Here is a 19,688-nt window from a genome sequence, read left to right on the forward strand (position 1 = left end):
ATTGTTAAAATCGGCAACCGTAATGTAAAAAGAGAAATGTTAAATGCTAATAAAACCTTCACATATAATACATAATTATATAATAATATAATTTAAATATACATTACTATATATACCTATATAGTTATTCACTCCCAAAGGAAATAGTTCTCACATCTTCAACCTTATCATACTAGATTATATATAATCACATGGTCATCCTATATATATATATATAAAAACCATTGTTAAACCCAAAATCCAAATCCCAGCCCTGAAATTTAAGTCCCCAAAATGACCACAAAAAAAAAAAAAAAAAAACAAATTTCAAGGACTGCATTTAACAATCAGTGTAGAATGGGATCCTAGGCCTGGCATTTTTACCAGAGATATAAGTTTTCAAAGATCTAACTATGTTTCACAGTTAATGCAGAGCATGCATAAAATTTATTTCCTTTTCGGTCTTTAATGAACCAATAAGAACCCCACTGGACATTTGCAATGAAAGGAGCAAATTGGCCCCATTCTCATTGTTCACTCTACAAGAAAATGGTTAAACCAATTTGTATAATTTACAATCAAAAGCTTGCTCTTTCTCGTGCGCTCTCCCTATCTCCAAATAATTTATAGACAACTGATGACATTGTTTAGTCCAGGTAAAAGAGAGTCACGATTTTCCGCAGACTCTTGGCTTCTTGGCATGTTTCCATGAGCAACTTGCTGTCATGGAAGGCAAAGCAAATGACTTGCTGTACATTTGAAATGATGTCCCTATTACACAGCCTGCAAATTTGACCATAGACTTCATGTGAGATGAGTTGCTGTCTATCAAACCACAAAGAATATCAAGAATCCAATAGCAAGTAACTGTTGCAACTGATGCTAGAAATATTTCCTGCATGTAAAACTTGGGCGTAGTATAGATGGCTTCACCAGTTTATAAGCAATATGACGAGTTCAATAGGAGGCTATATATGAATGTGACAAGTGGGACAGTGTTCAAGCAAGTAACGTGACTCACATCGTACCCAGCTTGTGCTAACAGATCGTAATGCAGAGAGATGATATAAATGGAATAATTATATGATTTATGGATTTATTTTTTTTAATCTCATATGTTTGTAGGGTTGATCTTGATTTTATATGTACGTTAGGTATATTAACTAGTCCTGCTTACTTGTTTGCCGTGTACTATGGTTTATGGATACTATTGATGATTGTTTCTCTAGGCCTCTTGGATATTACTGTTTCCTCCCTTTTTCTCCCTTTTCTCTCTTGAGTCTCCTCTAGTAGCCTCTTTTCTCTCTACCCCTTCATCACAAGTTACAAACTAGTCCTGTTTACTTGTTTACCATGTACTATGGTTTATGGATACTATTGATGATTGTTTCTCTAGGCCTCTTGGATATGACTGTTTCCTCTCTTTTTCTCCCCTTTCTCTCTGGGTTGCCTCTGGTAGCGTCTTTTCTCTCTACCCCTTCATCACATGTTACAAACTAGGTGTGTAACGGCAAGCTATGAACCCAGCATTAATAAGTTCGCACAAGCTAGGATTGCATTCTCCAATTCTTTTATAGTAGTCAACTAGCTTACACATATTTCAGCTGTGTTTATACACAGGTTTGACCGAAGTCAAACTGAATAGTGACCAAGCTAACTTGACTATGGTCAAATTGACTAGTGCCTTGTAAAGACTGCCACAGCTCATAGTATGAAGTTAAATTGGCATAATAATGAGTTTCTGCTTCTTATCCAATGCTTATCAAGCTAACAAGCTCAGCTTAAGTCAAGGAACAGTGGTTGCAAGAACCGCTAAGTTTTTCAAGTGAAATCCAAGAGATAATAGAACCTCCAACTATAAACCCTACTAGTCATTCTTCTTTGCCGCTTGAGGCTTTATGCTGTTAAGAATATGGGACGAACACAGTTATAGCATGCAAGTATGCAAAATGATGACAGAGTAATAAGAATACTTTGTTCAGAAAAACAACTGCCTTATCATTCAACCATGTAAATGAGTAGCTAAGAAATTCACTGCCGTCAAATTAACAGAATGTCCAGCATCACCTTCTTCTTAAGATCTTATCACAACTCGTTATTTGACCATGAAACCTAAAACTTAAGACTGATTCTGCTCTGCAGGTGTGATTAAAGGATAACTGGAAGAAAATAGAGTTATGACGAACCTGCTGGCTTCTATCAGAGGTAGATTATCATTATAAGGCTTCTCTATCACAGTCTTCACCTGAAAAATTGAGAATAAAACATTAAATACATTTCAAACATCAATATGTAATTATCACCTTCAAAATTCAATTAGAGATCTTAAGTAAAACATGTTTAAACTTCCAATTTACAATGTTTAATGTTATAACTGCACAGAAGGCATTGAAATTCTTCAATATTACCGGTGGCTCCCTGGGCTTGGACAATTGTAGCAACAATCTTCTATAAAGCAATAAAATCCATGCATAAAAACTTAGAGACTCATGTTGTATTTAATGCCCCAGCAACTAAACCAAGGACCTTTTCGTTTATGTCTTTGAGCAAAATTATGACAACGAGAAGACAAAAGAAAATGATGCAGCCCTAAACCCTTTGACTACATCAGAAAAATTGTCAAACAAAGAATCACATTCCAACTTAAGTAATATAGAATGGAAATATAAATTTGCCCCACTAGTATAAGCAATCTTGTATCCTTTAATGTGTTGTAGAAGATAAGGGACAAAAAATGAAATTTTTCCAATAAAAATTTTCAAAAAGCCTATGAGCCTTGAGAACTAAATTTTCTCCTCACTATCGCATGCGATAACAATCTATTACATGGTGCTTAATACAAAAGAAATATCATCATTAAATTACTGCAAGCCTTGGACTGGCAGAAAATGGATTAGACTAGATGCTTAAGATCATCTGTGGCCACAATCCACATTCCAGATTCCAAGTGCAACAGATAAATCCTTGGTGTGTGTTTTCACCATGACACCAAAAGCAACTCAAGTTAGAAACTTCCAGGTGACAGGCTTGTGGTGTTGCATCAACAACACTTCAACATAATAATTGAACACAATATAGCTTGACTAGATTTTAACAGCACAGTCTTACAGGTTTCAATGAACTGATGATCAATTTTCAATAGAATCTCCGTCTATGGATGTTAAAAGCAACGTGTTTACTTATTAAACAAACAATTCTAACAAATGTAAGGAAGTTAGCAATATCAGATGAAGCCATAATTATAACGAATGGCATGGGCAACAAGTTTCCTAAGAATGAGCTAAATGCTATAACTACATGCTTACCTTTGATAACAATTCCTGGCTCTCAGGTGGTTGTTTCTTCAAGCTCTGCGGCAATATTACTGTAAGCAACTCTGGCTTCTCTGCTCTTAAAGCGCCTCTGATAACAGCTGCATTAGTACCTGATGCACCTGATGTATAAATATGGTTTTTCTGCAAGCAACATTAGCAGCAAGATGAGGAACAAAACAATTTTAGGTACAAACATATTTTCCTGGAGAACAAAGATAGTGAGACTCAGAACATTTGAGTGTGCAACAAGTATCCCTGATGCCACATATAGAAAAAGATAATAATGGCATCTTACAGTTATAACTAATGCATAGCTAAGAATCTCAATAAGCTCTTGGTGCATGAATCCCATATTCCGAGTCCCAAAAAACCCAATGGTTCTAGGCCCTTGCTGCTGAATTGCTAATAACTCCTGCATAAACATATACCCACAGAGAGAGGTTAGCAGTCAAAAAATTCCAAAACACTGAAATCAGCACAAAAGACAAAATCAGCAAATGCTTTCAAGATGCACCTTTGACCTTGGCAAGACTTGAGTTACATACCTTTTATGATTAAAGGTTAATATTACATGGCCAAAGTTCCTCTGATCATCTAGTTATAATTGAACCACATAAACTAAGTTAAAGTAAATAGTGGTGTAGTCTCTAGTTATAATTGCACCACATAAACTAAGTTAAAGTAAATAGTGGTGTAGTCAAACTTTCAGTTCACAAGCCACCTAAGGTTTCTTCAGAGTTGCATATCATAAAACAAAGTTCTCACAAAGAGACACATGTAAGGACACATGGATAAATCCATTATAGAATCAAGCTACACAAAAGGTAGGAGGACCACAGTAAGCTCTCAGTTCTTTTCTGCCCATCCCCACAAATCAAAACATGGAAAACTTTCAACAAAAGTGATATTGTCCTACAGAAAAATTACATACCTGCAAATAATCTACATCAGGAACAGGTTTCAATTCTGAAACCATAACTGCCCCTGACCCTTCCACAATAGATTGGGCCTGGGTTGGAATCTGTGTCCCAGTATCTTCATCAGAACTAAATAAGCAAACTGCATTCTCCTCTTCATATCTATAGCCATCCATCTCTTGATCTCTTCTTGCATGTCCACAAAGCCACTATACCAGTACATAAAAACAGAGCCCCTGACAGTAAATCATTAGTGAAAACCAACTGCCCACAAAGAGTGGTGATCAGCCAGGACATCAGATTAATTTCTGACATGTTCAAAGTCGAGTATCCTTCAATCAAGATAATAGAAAACGAAAGAGACATTTACACATGGAAAACATTCAATTCAAACATACATTCATAACTTGAATATCTGTTCTTGCAAATTTCATATGGAAAATTGTGAAAAAAATGTGTGTGGATTAGATTGGTGTCACCAGGTACTACTAACATACTTAATGGATACGAGAAGCTTGATTAATAAGACACAAACTTTGCAAAGTTAGAGAACCAACTGAATAAATTGGATAACACTGCAAACCTCTCTGGCACAAGCAACTTAAACAATCAATTTTATAAAGTAAGCAGCCCCATGGAGCATTTGCACAAACAAATTAGGATATTGTTTTACTCTTCAACAGAACTTATTACAAGACCTTAATAAAATACAATAGGCAACATCTAATGCTTTGAAAGTATCATTTTTAGAGCAAAGGAAACAAATCCTCACAATTTGCACCCAGGATTATACATGCTCTTTTAATATTAATTTGGAGAATATGCAAATTTTAAGACACTAAGCAGCCAAGAAAGGAGCGTCCACAGAAAGATTTTCCTAGCCGGTAATCAACCACAGAGTTGCTAACGGAAATCATTACATACACTTTTCTCCTATTTTTAACAACAAATTCACTTCCCTCTTTTCTGTTTTAATATTTATCTTATTTGTCACTACGATAGACGACATTACAAGAAACTTTAGGTCATTACCTTCCAACAGCAACTAAAACATTTGGACTAGAATAAATCCTATGCCACAGTCCGTGATAAAGATGCCATAAACCAATAGAATCAATAGAAGATCATTCCTAAAGCCTCTCTCTCTTCATGTAATTTTCAAATTTATTAGGGATACAATCTCTCCTGTTCCCATTGGTAACCTGCCATCCCCACCCTGTACGGTTTGATTTTTTAGGGATGTGGGTGCAGAAGCATATTATCATTTATCACCAGGAGTGCACATGATTCCATCCCCAATATTTAAAAATATATATCTTTCTTGTGACTAACACATCTCAGATATTTTAATTTTGTAACATCATATGATCACAAAACTGCCCCAATACCATTCCTACAGGTTACCATCTTAACATCTGTGTACTGATACATCATCAGTAGACATGTACCCAAAGGCGCATACCATTAATTGAACACCAGTGCCATCCCCACAATTTCCAATCCATGGATCCAACTAATGAAAAATGAAATGTAAGTGAAGTCACATTTTTATCGTCAATAGCTTACCTAGGTAACATAGATACTCCTGTTACAGTTGCAGCTACTAATAACCTAAGCGCACATAGCTTTTTCCTCAAGCACATATAGCCATGCAGACACCTCTACAATAAGTTCAATATGCAGATACTTGTCTGTTTCACTATTTCCGAAACTTTCTTCAGCAGAATGTTATGAATAATTGATCTAATGACATGTTTTCATTCTTTTGTCTAAACATCAGCCATTACAGGAATGACTCCATACCTTCATTCTTCAGCCAATTTTAGTCAATTCTGAGGCAACGCCAATACTATTATACTACAAACACTAAAAAGAAATGCAGAACTAAACACAAAACAAAAATTCGAAACTTTTACCCCTTCTTTGAAGACATGAATGAACAACATTCTCATTATACAATTAAAAAAAAAAAAGAATCAACTTTTCAGCCCCTTATTAAAATAAAAAAAAATTATAGGCTCAACTCAGAGCTAGAGCTAGTAACACAATTATGAACGAATAAATAACACAAGCTTCAATATCTCATAATTTTAAGAAAGACCCAATCATAAAGTAAAGAACCCACCTCCAAAAACAAGCTAATTTTCCCATTAAAAAAAAAAAAGACAGAAGAGCTTGAAATGACAAAAAACCGGCAAAGAGAATACCTTTTGCTTGGAGAAAGAATGTGGGTTCCTTCTTAAAGGACACGAGTGATGAGGATGATAGGAGAAAGTGAAATTAGGGTTTGGAGAAGAGAGAAAAGAAGAGCAATAAGAAGGAGTTCTGGTGGTAGGGGTTAAAGGCAATAGCAGCCTCATTGGTAAAGGTAGGCTCATTTGGTTATTACGTTTCCCAAACTGATTTTTCCCTTTTCTTTCCTTTCTCTTTCTTTCTGGACAGCTTTTCTTTTCTCTCTTCCCTCTGCCTACCTGTAGTAGTGCAACTGTGGTATAATCCGTGAGATTTTTGTTTTCTTTTTCCCTATTTTTTTAATTTCCTCTCATAAAAAGATAAGGGAAAGTTTTTCTTTTTTAAAGGATTATTTTCAGGAAAATAAAAATAAAAACAAAAAAGAGCGGAAGAAAGGCGTTTCCTTTGCCTGAACCTTTTTCGAGAACTTTTTGCCGTCTTTAGCTTTTTTGTCCCTTCGATTTTCGAGAACATTAAAAAAAATTTAATTTATATTATAAAAAATCTGATTAACAGTATTTATGTGTGTATTGATTAAGGTTATTTCAAATTAAAACATTATTTTACAAAATAATTTTTTATTTAATACATTACTTTTCATCAAATTGATAAAAAGATAATATATTAGTCATAAATTTTGTTTCTATAAATATTTCTTTAACCCATGGCTGTAGGCATCGATAACATTTTTTATTATGAATTCAAAACTTCTTTATTATACAAATAAACCTCTCTAATTAATACCCATGGCCTCATAAAAATTTATTAACTAATTGAAATATTATTTAATTAATAAATTAATTAAAAAAATAAATTTATATATTAATTAATAAAAAATTAATTTATAAAAAATATTTTTTATTTTTTTAATATTAAACTTAATACATATTTTATGTATTGTGATTATATAAATATTACTTAATTACTAAATTATGAATTATTATTTTTTGTGATAGGTAAATTATTAAAAACATCAATAAAAATAAAATTAAAGACGATAGTTTTTTATTAAAGTCTATCTCATGTAAAGATATACTCAAAACAACAATCATTTTGTATAATTTTCTCGTATAATACTAGAATACTATATCAAACTTTTTAATGCATTAAAAAAAATTAAAAATGAGATCTAAAGAGATATTAATTTTTTTAAAAAAAAAAGCATTGGAGTAATATTTTACAAAAACTTCCTTATTCACTCATATACAAATATATATAATTTTAATGTATAAAAAATTATTAATTTTTGTATCAAGTGAGATCTATATCTTTTTGTTTAAATGTTTTATCTTATAAATTTAGTAAATTATTAATTTACTATGTTGGTCTCAAGATCGATTAAAAATATTATTTAATTAAAATTATTAATTTATTAAATATTAATTTAGAGATATATTACTGTATTAGCAGGTAATTGACTCAGCTTATATAAGAGTTTTTTTACTACAAGTGCAGAAGCATGATATTTGGATAAAATTTTAACAAAGTAACTGAACACTGCAAAAATTTCCAACATTAAAAAAACTTCTTGAACTTAGGATATTTTAAAATAATAATAAACAAATATATTCTAATGAACATTCACCATTTACTGTAAATAAATTAATATTTTTTATTATATTCAAAGATACTTTACAGCTTCAAAAGTGCTGCATCAAATGCTAGTTTAGAAGTGTCATGATGAGAAATGTTGGTGATTGGCATAGACCTTATATTAATTTTGTTATTATGATCATACTTTAGACAACTTTCAAGATGTAAGTCAACTTAAGGGAAGAACTCGACCTTTCTTTTTCAAAGGGAATGACTTGTTTAAGATTTCATCTGTGAAAAAGATATTGAAATGTGTTCCCTCAGCTGATGTAAACCCATCGTCGGAAGAAGTTCAAGCAATAATGGAGAATACTTTCCTGTCCTAATCCTTCCCAAAGGGAAAAACCTCCTTGGGAGAAGAAGTGAAAATCCTCCAAAGATCTTTCTTAAAGACAGAGAATCAATCCAAGTTTCAATCCAAGTTTCCTTTCCAAACGTATTTCCAACTTGTTCAGACACGGGTTTACTTTTCATACATTAAAATTAAATTAACCTTATTCGACTTTAGCTGCAAGTTTTTTCACAAGGCTTTTAAAAGGATAAAAAGAACAACAGAAGAAACAGTAAACTGCATTATTATATGTGCAATTAACACTTGAAAGTAACGTTTAACCTCTAATTAAGCTGCACGATTATGCAATCCAATCACCTTGAGACGAAGATGTTCTTCACGTGCAACAACTTAAGTAACCTTAGCTAGAGAAAAATACAAGCATAGTGTCTGATTAATAATTCAGGCTGCCTTCTTTTTCCCAAAGAGTAAGCTCAACGAGTAGGTGTTGCCTTTCTGTGCAGCAGCTTCTACTCGACGCCCTCCAACCTGTAACTCATTTACACAAATAAGAACCCTATCGTTAAATTATTGATACGACTACCGTCAGGCGCAGGCAGAGGAGCAAAGCAAAGGTAGGTCAATATTATAATTTTGTGAAATTATCCAAAAGAAACATGAAATAATACAGCAGGCTAATTGCAACAAATCAAATGTGACACGCTCTATGCAAAACCTGTTCAAAGGAAAACTTTGGGACCTATCAAATGCAAAGAAAACTTTCATGGAGCAGATCGAAATAAGGATGAAGATACCTTGTCCATAAGCCAAAAGCCAATTGTAGGCATGTATTGCACCAGATACATTACTGCTAGCACAGGCTGAAAAAAGAAACCCAAAACATGTAACTTTTTTTTTTATAATTGGGTGAGGAGGGGAATTCGAACCCTGCTCTTTAGGCAGGGGTATAATGCACCAACCAATAAGCTAAATGCTCGGGTGCCCAAAACATGTAATTTTGTTCTTATGAATCTTATCTACTTTTTGCTAAAGAGAAAACCATCAAAAAGCTTAAACATGAAAGCCAACGTAGCACCTACATAAGTTTATCAGACCAGGCATAATGAGAACGGTATATAATACAAGAATAAAGTAGACAACCACTCTCATGGGATGACGACTAAATGGTCCACTTAAAACTTAAAAGTGAAGAGTGACTTCTCATGACTAAATTATTTGCAAGCATCTGTTACTTGCTCCTTGCTCTTGCAGTGGCGCAAGAAGCTTAAGTTATGCCGCTTGACCTAGTCATCGCAGGGGCTCAGCGCTTAGTTGAAAGACACTGTGCCTCAAGTGAGTCACATAATAATGGACAGTATAAAATTTAAAATTTCATACAAAATTAATGAAAATTATCAACAATAAGAAAAATATATATAGTCATTATATTAATCTTCATGCTATCATCATCTAGTCATTATATTAATTGCTTATACCGTATTCACAATATTTCTTAGTTGTAAGGATTGATACATAAGAAAGGAAGATCCTCATTACAAAAATAAACAAAAAAAAAAAACAAGGGAAAAGAATTAAACCTCAATGTAAATACCTGGCATGATATCCAAACTTCCTTTAAACTATGAGAGGCAGCAATGATTGTAAGTTCTGCACACCTTTCAGCTGACACACGCTTCTATTAAAAAAGTCACAGAATTTTATTAAAAATCATGTTCTACTATTAAATCCCAAAAAATGTTTTAGGCAGGTGCTGCACTAAGTACTTAATCAGTATTAAAGGGCAGCAACATGTAGAAATGGATATACAAAAAGTGTTTAATAGCCTTCCTCACTCCTTATGATAGTCCAATAACACCAAAAAAAAGGGGGAATAATTAGCTTCAATACAAAGTTAGGTTGACAATAATTGAGCAGTATTGGGCCTTCAAGCCATTCAGATTGCATGCCATAAGTTGTAGTTAATTGAAGAACAATTTGAGATCCACAGAAAATACTGTTTAAAAATATTTTCTATGTCCAATTAGCTACATGATTAATTTTATGATCACAGGGAACACACCTCGGAGGAAAACTTTGTTCCGGAAGTTGTTGCTCCAGAACCATTTGACGTTTCTATCGGCCCTGGACAAACAACAGTAACCTTGATCCCTTTCTGACAAAGCTGCATGCCAGAAAATAAAAGACAAAAGGGGAAGAACAAGAGAGAAGAAGAAGAAAAAACAAGCAAGAGACAGATAGCCATTAGAAAACAGTTTTTAAAAGCTGTGGTATATGTTTAATACTAGCTGACAACTTCCTTTGCAAGTTTACAACCAGACAATTTTAGTTTCCTTTTCACTGAGAAAATGGAGTCAACGGAACTTTATAACCCAACAATAAAAGAATAAAAGGAAAACACACAATGCCTTCAAGCATCACAATAAATTAAGCAGTCATTGATACTAAACCAACTTTGCCCTATAAAATGCAGAAAACCCCTTCCTCTTCCCAAATAAAGGGTCAATTATGGAAAACCCCTGAGGATAGAAAAAGACGTTTTTTTCATCCTTTTTCATGAAAAGTATACACATGCCTCTTGCATAAACACATTTCAAGGAGGTAAGTGGACAAAAATTGGTCACATGAGCTAGTGTACCTTCAATATAAACTCAAACAGGCTTTTTAAGTTCCCTAAAAACTAAGAAACCTGAAACAACTTCACTTCTGATAAACTGGCTACCTTTAAAAGAAATTAAGGAACCCTCGACTCAAAATCCCAAGTTGTATTCAAAACACTCAAAGCCAAAAACTTCTCCAAAAGTACATATACAACAAACTATTATGCTAGAATCACAAATTCTGAAACAAACTCCTACATAAGTGAAATTCTTATGCCATGCATTACTAGGCTTCTCCATATTTACAATCTCTTCTAAACTGTCCCCCCTTCCCACTCCTAGACTTGAAAGTATTCAATCAATTCAATAAGAACCAGGACAATTAACTATGTTAGATGCTAAACAAAGCACACATTTTCAATGAAGGAAACCTCCACTTTCAGAAGACTCTGCTAAAAACAACTCAAAGCACACAATTATGTCCTCAGCAATAAAACAGAAAAGCAAAGATAAGATGGTCCAGACTACAAGACATTCTTTATTCTTCAAATACTAAATTGCTTGCATATCATGTGGACTTCACCAAATTCAGCAGCCTCCATCAAAATCACCCTTATGACGAACAAATCCTAGGAGATTTATGCTTTCCTTGTACACTTCATATAAAACTATTCAAAGGGCAATAATCTCCTTATACTGCTTAATATGTTAACCACAGAACTCAAAAAATATCTAGAAACCGTATTGAAACCTCATAAAGGATGAAAATAATCTCAGTGGCACCCTTTGAATCATCAATTACATAAATAGCTCGAACACATAAGAGAAAAGTGAAATGAATGTACCAAATAACCCTATTAGCCCTATTAAATGACATAACAACTTTCAACTTTCATGCACAGATTTCTTTACGTCAAATAACAATTTCCCCAAGCAACTATAGATAGGAAATCCCATCTAATCCATTGCAAAAGCCATACCCTGAAAAGGGCTTCATTACTTTCCACTTTACCAGACTCAATGCGTAGTAATTCTAGGCATTTTAGAACCACCTTTACTTCTTTTATTATTTTTTCTCTCAACACCTAATTCCAACCTAAGTCAGGATTACTCTCTCACACAGAATATATACTAACAGCATTTTTGTATCTCCACCACGTGTGAATGCTTAACCATAGGATGATAGCATTTAGAGCATAGGAAACTACAGCATAGGCCATTTTTTTTACCAAGAATAGGCCAAAATGATTAAAACTACAAAAGGTAAAACTTGACCTTCTGACCAGAATTTGTATAGTTTGAAATGAAATGGCTTCAATATAAAGAAAACCTAATTCAGATCAGGATCTCACAGGTTAGGCTCCTATCCTTTCCTAGATGCAGCAATAAGACAATCAAAAGGCAATGAGATGTTTTCTCTTCTGATTAGGACAGATGCTCTATATATACCTCAGAACGCAAGGTATGAAAGTATCCATTTAAAGCATATTTAGATGCAGAGTACACTGCCTGACCAGGTGCAGGTGTCTTTCCGGCAGCACTGCTCATCTGCATACAATGTGCAATCAAACCAAACAAAAATATCAATACAAAAATAAAAATAAACGGCAAAGCAAAGAATATAATCTCTGCTTTCAGCTCTTGAAAACTCAAAGCACATGCCCATCAACAAATATGATGCAACTAAGCATCTGGTGAGCATATAGACAAGGATCAGTATGGCAACCTAATGTGCAAAAAATAGCAATTATACTTATAGCATGTAGCATTTGCTCAGCCAATTCATTTTTCCCAGAAGTATAAAGCCATGTTCTAGGAAGCATGAATACGGAGACACAATACTGGTATGGCACAATCATGACAATTTCTAAAAAACTTAGGAATTGGGTACAGCAGGACATGCAATAAAAAATACTTTTTATTTAAAAATATTCAATGTAAATGTAAAATTGATACCTTTCATTCAAATATTATCAAATTTTTCACAAAGCTCTCTTGTCATTCATAATTTTTTTGGACAAAATGTTCGTGAAAAATATACCCAAAAGGGTAAAGTAGATATGCAACGGAAAGGCCCAGGGCTTGTGACCTTATAAAAATATTAAAATCTTTTTGGGGGTTCAAAATATTAATTGTAATGATGGGTTAATCTGGGATTTTGCTCTGACTGTTGATTCAAAGAAAAAAAAACCTCCATCCCATGTCTGGGTGAGTCTTGACCACATCTGACCTTTTTTTCTTTTTTACTTTTTTGGCATGTCAATGTATGTTTGACAGATATCCCACTGTGTTGAAGGTGTGTCTGTGTCACATGCGTGTTCGACATCGGTACAGAAGGGTAAACAGCATGTCCATGCTTCATACTCATGGTCAATGCCCCAAAAAAATCATGAATATTCATCCGATATTTTTTGGAGTTAAATGAATGGCCCACAGAAAACTCCTTGTTTCTAAGCAATATAAATATATTTGCAATTTGCCATTGGTGAAAGTATCATTCAGTTTGACATACCACAACAAAGTGACCTCTTCCTCTCCTCAGCATAAACGGTGTCAGAAGCCGTGTGAGACATATTGTCCCAAATACATTGACATTGAATGTAGCCTAGTAGTAAGAAAAAGAATAAAAAGTTTATTTTTGTAAAGGCAGCTGACAGAAAACTATATATGCAATCAATATGTAATATTTCATGATACTTAGACTGAACATGGGAATTTGCACAGCAAACTGATAAGCATTTGAATCGTGGCAGCAGATTTCAAATTTATTAAACTAAGTCTAATAACTACTACTGCCCAAGGACTCCGTCATACCTTAAGAGTTTCCTCTGTTACATCCAAAGCTGTTGTTTTCTGCATCAAAACAAAAAAGACTAAAAATAATAAAAAATTAACGTTGAAAAGACAGTAGAGATGCAACTTGTCAAATAAACAGATATGAACTATCTCTAGAAATATTATCACAGAATATCATGTGCTGACTGTCAATGCAAATCACTTTGCTTGAGTTTGAAAATTACATGAGATGCTCAAACAGAAAGAAGGTGCTTTGTCATTATAAAAACATAAATCAACCCATTGCTAACAACCATTAAATTGAAATGGGAGTGCACCTCTAAACCTTTAACTCAATGCGAGAAAATCATAATCCTAAGTGTTGCAGTGTATCCACAAGCAGCTGGTGTCTAAATACTGGCAGAAACAGTTGCCATTACAGATTGAAAATTGGACTTTCTGACAGGAAAGAGAAATGCTGCATCTCTACATTCTTACTTCAAAAGCCAAGGAAAAGTGTACAATCTGACTGCAAAATTGTGTATCACACCAATTTATGCTTATCAAGTGAGGAACTGTTGTTCTGCAATAGTTCATAGGATACGCTCAAGAGAAGAAACAAGATATTGAGAAGCACTTATCAGTCTAAGAGGTTGCCATCAAAAGAACTTTGGAAGATGTTATGGCAAATTAGCTACACCTAGTTATTGAACACCTCATAGGGAGTAAGAGTTGTTAAAAATGCGAACAGGGATGTCCTTGAAGAGAATGGTTGATGCATTGCTGATATGGACCTTTAAATTGTTCTCCCATTTTGCTATACAAAGCATAGACAGTTCAACTTATGGTAGACATGGTTCAGAAGATGATTCCAGGAAATAAGGGCTAAGCATTTATTGCTTTTGATACTGAAGAAGCATCTATCAAATAAAGGTGTTTATTTCACTAAGAACCAGTGAGAAAAACCATTAACATATTTTTCAAACTTATAAAAGATCAGCAACAGGAAAAAACAGATGAAACTTATTCAAAGATCAAGAAGCCTCTAAACTAAAAGGTTTGGAAAGCAAATAGCTTTGAGAAGTATTCTGCGCTGATTAATAACTAAATACAGGACAGAATACAATACTACATTTTTTTCTAAATAATGTTATTCAATTATTCAATTACCACACCCTCCCAACAAAAATAAGAATGAGCAAAAGGCTATGTACGCAAGAAAGACTCCAGCATACATCTCAGCTACTGACTTATTTACCTAAAGAATTCTACTTGCACACTTTTCAGAGAACCTATTGTGGTTAACATCAGAAAACAGTTACCTCAATGCATATAGTTCTATCCAACAGCTCTATCAAAAATTAGGTCATGCTCACTTACGGGACGCTCATAAGCTGCATTATGGATCATATAGTCAACACCAACACCAGGAAAAGAGGACTCTGCTTTCTCTACAGCTTCCTTGAGAAAATCTTCTCCAAATGTCAAATCAAGGGGCACAATTTTCACTTGTTCAGGTGCATATTTACCTGCAAGCATACTGATCTCATATCTTAGAGAGTGTGGTAGCTTCGCAAAAATTTAAAATATGCCATAAAGAAACTTGAAAGAATGATATCTTGGGCCCAGCCTCAGGCGTACCAGTAAGTTGTTTCCTAACTCGCTCCAATTCAGCTTCATTTCGTGCAGAAAGAATGAGCTTGGCCCCTAAACTTGCCAATTGCTTAGCAAGAATTTCTCCTAAATTCACCATTATTAAAATAAAATCAGTCACAAATGTGAAATGACTATTGGAATTAACAGAAACACAATCAGAAGGAAAATGCATGCCACATCATGGTAGACAAGTAGCCCAATCAATAAAGGGAGGAACATGGCTCAAATATTCCTCAAAGGCCAAAGCTATCACTAGAGTCTACCTCATAAAAATTAGCAATATTGCAAATAAGCCTTGTCATCTTGTACTAAACGTGGGAGGAAAGAATGTTCAATAAAGTGGAACACAAAACGAGATGAACAAAGGCTCCGTTTGGTAATCTAGAAAATAACTTCTTAGAGGAGAATATTATCTAGAAAGCCATTTCTCTTGAAACCATAATATTTTTTGTTGCTAGAATAACAACATGAAAAAATGTTTTTGGTTCTTTGATATGTAATGGAAAATTTTCAAATTTTACTAGAGATTATATGCCTATATAAATATTTATAAAAATAATTTATATTATAATACAATTTTGTATTATATTCACAATTATTTATTTAAATATATTATTTATTTATTTATATTTCTAATTTTTTAAAAATTATAATTCAAACATAGAAAACTTTACAATTATTATGAAAAATACAATCATAAAATGATAAATGCAATAATAGAATAAATAATTAATTTAAATATATAATGAAATTGTAATATATACAACATATAATTAAAACAATAATACATTAAACATTGTATAGTGTAATATAATATAATGTATATGTTAACTAAAGAAGTATATAGTTTAATGTAATATAGTAATAGATTAAATAATAATATTTAAAAATTATCCTTACGTTATAATGCTAATACAATTGTAATGTTTTATGTTATTTAAAAATATTTCTTACATTTTATTTCATTTTATTTTAAAATATTTATAACATAAATTAATTTTTATATAATACTTATTAATTTATACTAATAATATTGTATAATAATATATAATTTATTATATTCTATAACTATGTTCTATTTAAAATGTTTATAATAGAAGTTATTATTGATAGCAATTATTTACATATTAATATTGATAAAATATTTTTTACACTAACATTAATATTAATAATTATTTTATCAACATAGATTAATTCATTATAAAAATATTTTATTTATTATATTTATGACATTATTCTATTTAAAAAATATTAATAATATGAATTAATATTTCAAATAATTATTCATATATTAATATTGATATAATATATTTTAATACTAGCATAATATTAATCATTGTCTTATTATAAATATAAATTAATTAATATTGATATTATGAAATGATAATATTTTATAATAAAAAATCACTATTTTAAATTTATATCTTAACTATTTTATTTATAATAATAATAATAATTCATTATACTCTATTCTTTTTATTCTATTTTAAAATTTTATAATATTAACCAATACTTAACATTTTTATTTATTTATTTATATCTCATTTTTTAAATTTATAAATTTAAAACATCTGTGCAATAGATTTATTTGGTCCAAAAGTTGAGAACAAAAAGAAAAGCAAAAGTGAAGTAAAAGTACAAGAAGCTTCAAATGTGTTTAAGGAAATTGTCTTCTTTTCCTCAAATTTGGAAGACAATTCCAAAGTTTCTTCGTGTTTTTTTCTTTGACAAGAAGACCTTTTATTTTAACCAAAATTTCCCATGTTTGTCAAACACCAAAAAATTCAGAAAAAAACTTTCAGACACCAATTTCCTAATTAAGAGATAGAGCCAAAAAGACATCTTTGTTTCTTCAAAGGGATAAAAAAAGCATGTAGGAATCTGTTAAAATTGCTTTTGAAAATTAAAGAAGCCCTCAGCTTCACTTGTCACAACTACCACTAAAAATTATGACACACTTCTTGATTTTAAATTGCCATAAAGGGATTCTGTTAATAACAGGTTATCTTCCATCAACTATAGACAACGACCACATCTTTTACACCTACACAATAGAGTGTATCCTCTAGTACCACCAAATATGTTCTTCTAACGTGCAAGATTGAAGTTATGATTGAACTACCCATTAAGTCCTTTTAAACTTTGGTAGGCAATTCAAGATGCCAGAAACACTCCCCACCCTCCACTACTTTTACCCGGGCATCATTGTCCAAAGAGATGAACTTCTCTGTTGATTTGAGCAGTTGTGAAGTTATTTACCAGCTGGCCAAGCAGCAATATGGTGCATTTAGGTTTGGCATTAACTCAAACCACCTAGGCTGACCTTTTTCTGTTGTCATTTATTGTTTACTACCCAGCAGCAAAGAATAGATTACTTCTCGTACCTAGAAAAATCAAAGTTTGATTCCAATTGGAACCATAGAGTTCCATCATTGATTAATAATAATGAAGTAGGTACGAAATATTTCCCTTATATTTGGCACAATTTAAAATAAGGTAACAAAAAAGGATATTAAATCATGAATTTGCATAACAGAAGAAATTAAGAGTCAAACTTAAACCCTTTTATCTCATAAACTATATATGCTCTAAGTCCCAAAACCAATATAAAAAATATATAATTACCAAAGAAATATAAAAATTAATAAACAACCCCGTAAACCATTTTGTTATGCATAAAATGTAATGAAGCAATTTCGTAAACTCAAAATGAGATGCAAATTTACCAAACGGACAAAATTTATAAATAAAAAGAAAACAACATAAACTAATTAAATATTAGTAGAAAATTTACCTATCCCACGGCTAGCTCCAGTAATCCAAACAACCTAACCAATTAACAAAAATAAAAAATAAAAAACCATATAAAATCAGCAAGAAAACACTAAAAAATTTCAGAAAAAATAGAGTTACCTTGTCTTCAATTTCTTCACGCTTTACATGCCTTTTTGAGGTTACAGTAAAATCTCCTGAAATGGATAAAAAAATTTACAAAAGAAAGAATTAAAAAATATGACGAAATTAGCACAAAAGCAACCAAATTTGAAAACAGAAGATATGTTAGGGTTTCTTAGAATACTTCACCATCAGAAATGGCAAACTTGACCAGAAGAGCGGAGAGAAGAAGAAAAAGCAACAGGGAAATGAAGAAAACCGTCAGCAGCATTTTCTCAGTTCGACTTTTTAGACGGTGAATACGAGGTGCGGTTACTTTGGATTTAAACGTTGAGGAGGGCGGGCATTGGACGGATGGGCTCCCTTAGCTTCGGGCCATAACCAATGTCACCTGGCCCAATCATGGCCGACACAACTCAATCACTGATTTTAGTATTTTTTACTTCGAAAATAAATATTTAATTTTTAAATTAAATAAACAAAATATAATTACTAAGTAAAATTTATTTTTTCTTTTATATTCATAAAAATAAAAATTTAGATACAAAATCTCGTAATTACTTCCAAAACTCCTTTTTTGTGGATGAAGAATGAATTCTGTACCTCAAAATTAAATTTAAAATAAATTGAAGTAGGAATACAATATATTAAAAAAATACCTAATCAACATGTAAAACAAATTACCAAAAAAATCAAGAATAAATTAATGTTAGAAACAATAATGACAATCAAATCCTTAATTATAGTTTGTCTGACTTAATAAAAGGATTTTTTTTAATTAAAATCAAACGATCAATTGTCTTGAAATCAAAATTACATAAATATTTTTTAAGATAACCATGAAAGTCGCAGAAAACTTTTCCCTATCTACAAGAAAATCCCATCAAACCTACCTTCTTGTTGCAACTTTCACACCGAAGAATCAACAGAAACAGAAGGGAATGGTACAGTTGCAGAAGTATTGACTTTCACTTCAGCTTTAGATTTGGAGACCAATTCTTTGAGAAAATCCTTGTAACACTTGGAGCATAAATTCTTGGTTTCCGACGAACCATAGAAGCCGCAACCCTTCGCACATAGAGGAGGAAGATTAACGTCAGCCATATCGTAATTTCTTTGAATTTTTTTTTTTTGCTGTAATTTGCTTGTGAAAGATTTCTGAACGAATGTTATTATAACACTTGGTTCATATATATGTATATAAGCTTCGTATTGAGTCTATATCCTTCCTGGATTTGGGTTTATAAGTCAAACCGCCAAAGAGTCTTTAATTACTTGTATTTGGATTAAATTTGATTGTTTATATTTGATTGTTAAATATTAATTACGTTTATTTATTTTTAAGAATTTTTAAAATTTAAAATTTATTTATTAATAAAATGATCATATATGATTAATTGACACCATGTAAAATCAATTCGCTAAAAGTAAATCAAAT

At 32.1% G+C, this 19,688-nt stretch overlaps 2 protein-coding genes and 1 pseudogene across 2 annotated transcripts; all 3 read right to left on the minus strand.

The window, feature by feature from the left end:
* Positions 1-251: 251 nt before the first annotated feature.
* On the minus strand, positions 252-6,802 carry LOC110415368 (uncharacterized). Its single transcript, XM_021426997.2, has 6 exons — positions 6,418-6,802; positions 4,225-4,419; positions 3,589-3,705; positions 3,285-3,434; positions 2,166-2,224; positions 252-762 (listed from the first exon to the last, which is right to left on the minus strand). The coding sequence occupies exons 1-6, from the start codon at positions 6,586-6,588 to the stop codon at positions 627-629; spliced, it is 828 nt and encodes a 275-aa protein (XP_021282672.1). The 5' UTR covers positions 6,589-6,802; the 3' UTR covers positions 252-626.
* Positions 6,803-8,439: 1,637 nt separating this feature from the next.
* On the minus strand, positions 8,440-18,595 carry LOC110415614 (NAD(P)-binding Rossmann-fold superfamily protein). The gene is made up of 12 exons (XM_021427317.2): positions 18,440-18,595; positions 18,269-18,324; positions 18,150-18,183; positions 15,341-15,439; positions 15,080-15,228; positions 13,739-13,777; positions 13,437-13,529; positions 12,374-12,472; positions 10,387-10,488; positions 9,919-10,002; positions 9,122-9,187; positions 8,440-8,855 (listed from the first exon to the last, which is right to left on the minus strand). The coding sequence occupies exons 1-12, from the start codon at positions 18,519-18,521 to the stop codon at positions 8,769-8,771; spliced, it is 990 nt and encodes a 329-aa protein (XP_021282992.1). The 5' UTR covers positions 18,522-18,595; the 3' UTR covers positions 8,440-8,768.
* A 395-nt stretch (positions 18,596-18,990) lies between these two features.
* Positions 18,991-19,354, minus strand: LOC149527254 (putative zinc finger A20 and AN1 domain-containing stress-associated protein 8; annotated as a pseudogene).
* Positions 19,355-19,688: the final 334 nt, after the last annotated feature.

The sequence above is a fragment of the Theobroma umbraticum genome, unplaced genomic scaffold (assembly GCF_002168275.2).
Source record: "Theobroma umbraticum cultivar Fairchild unplaced genomic scaffold, ASM216827v3 scaffold_147.0, whole genome shotgun sequence".
Lineage (NCBI taxonomy): Eukaryota > Viridiplantae > Streptophyta > Magnoliopsida > Malvales > Malvaceae > Theobroma > Theobroma umbraticum.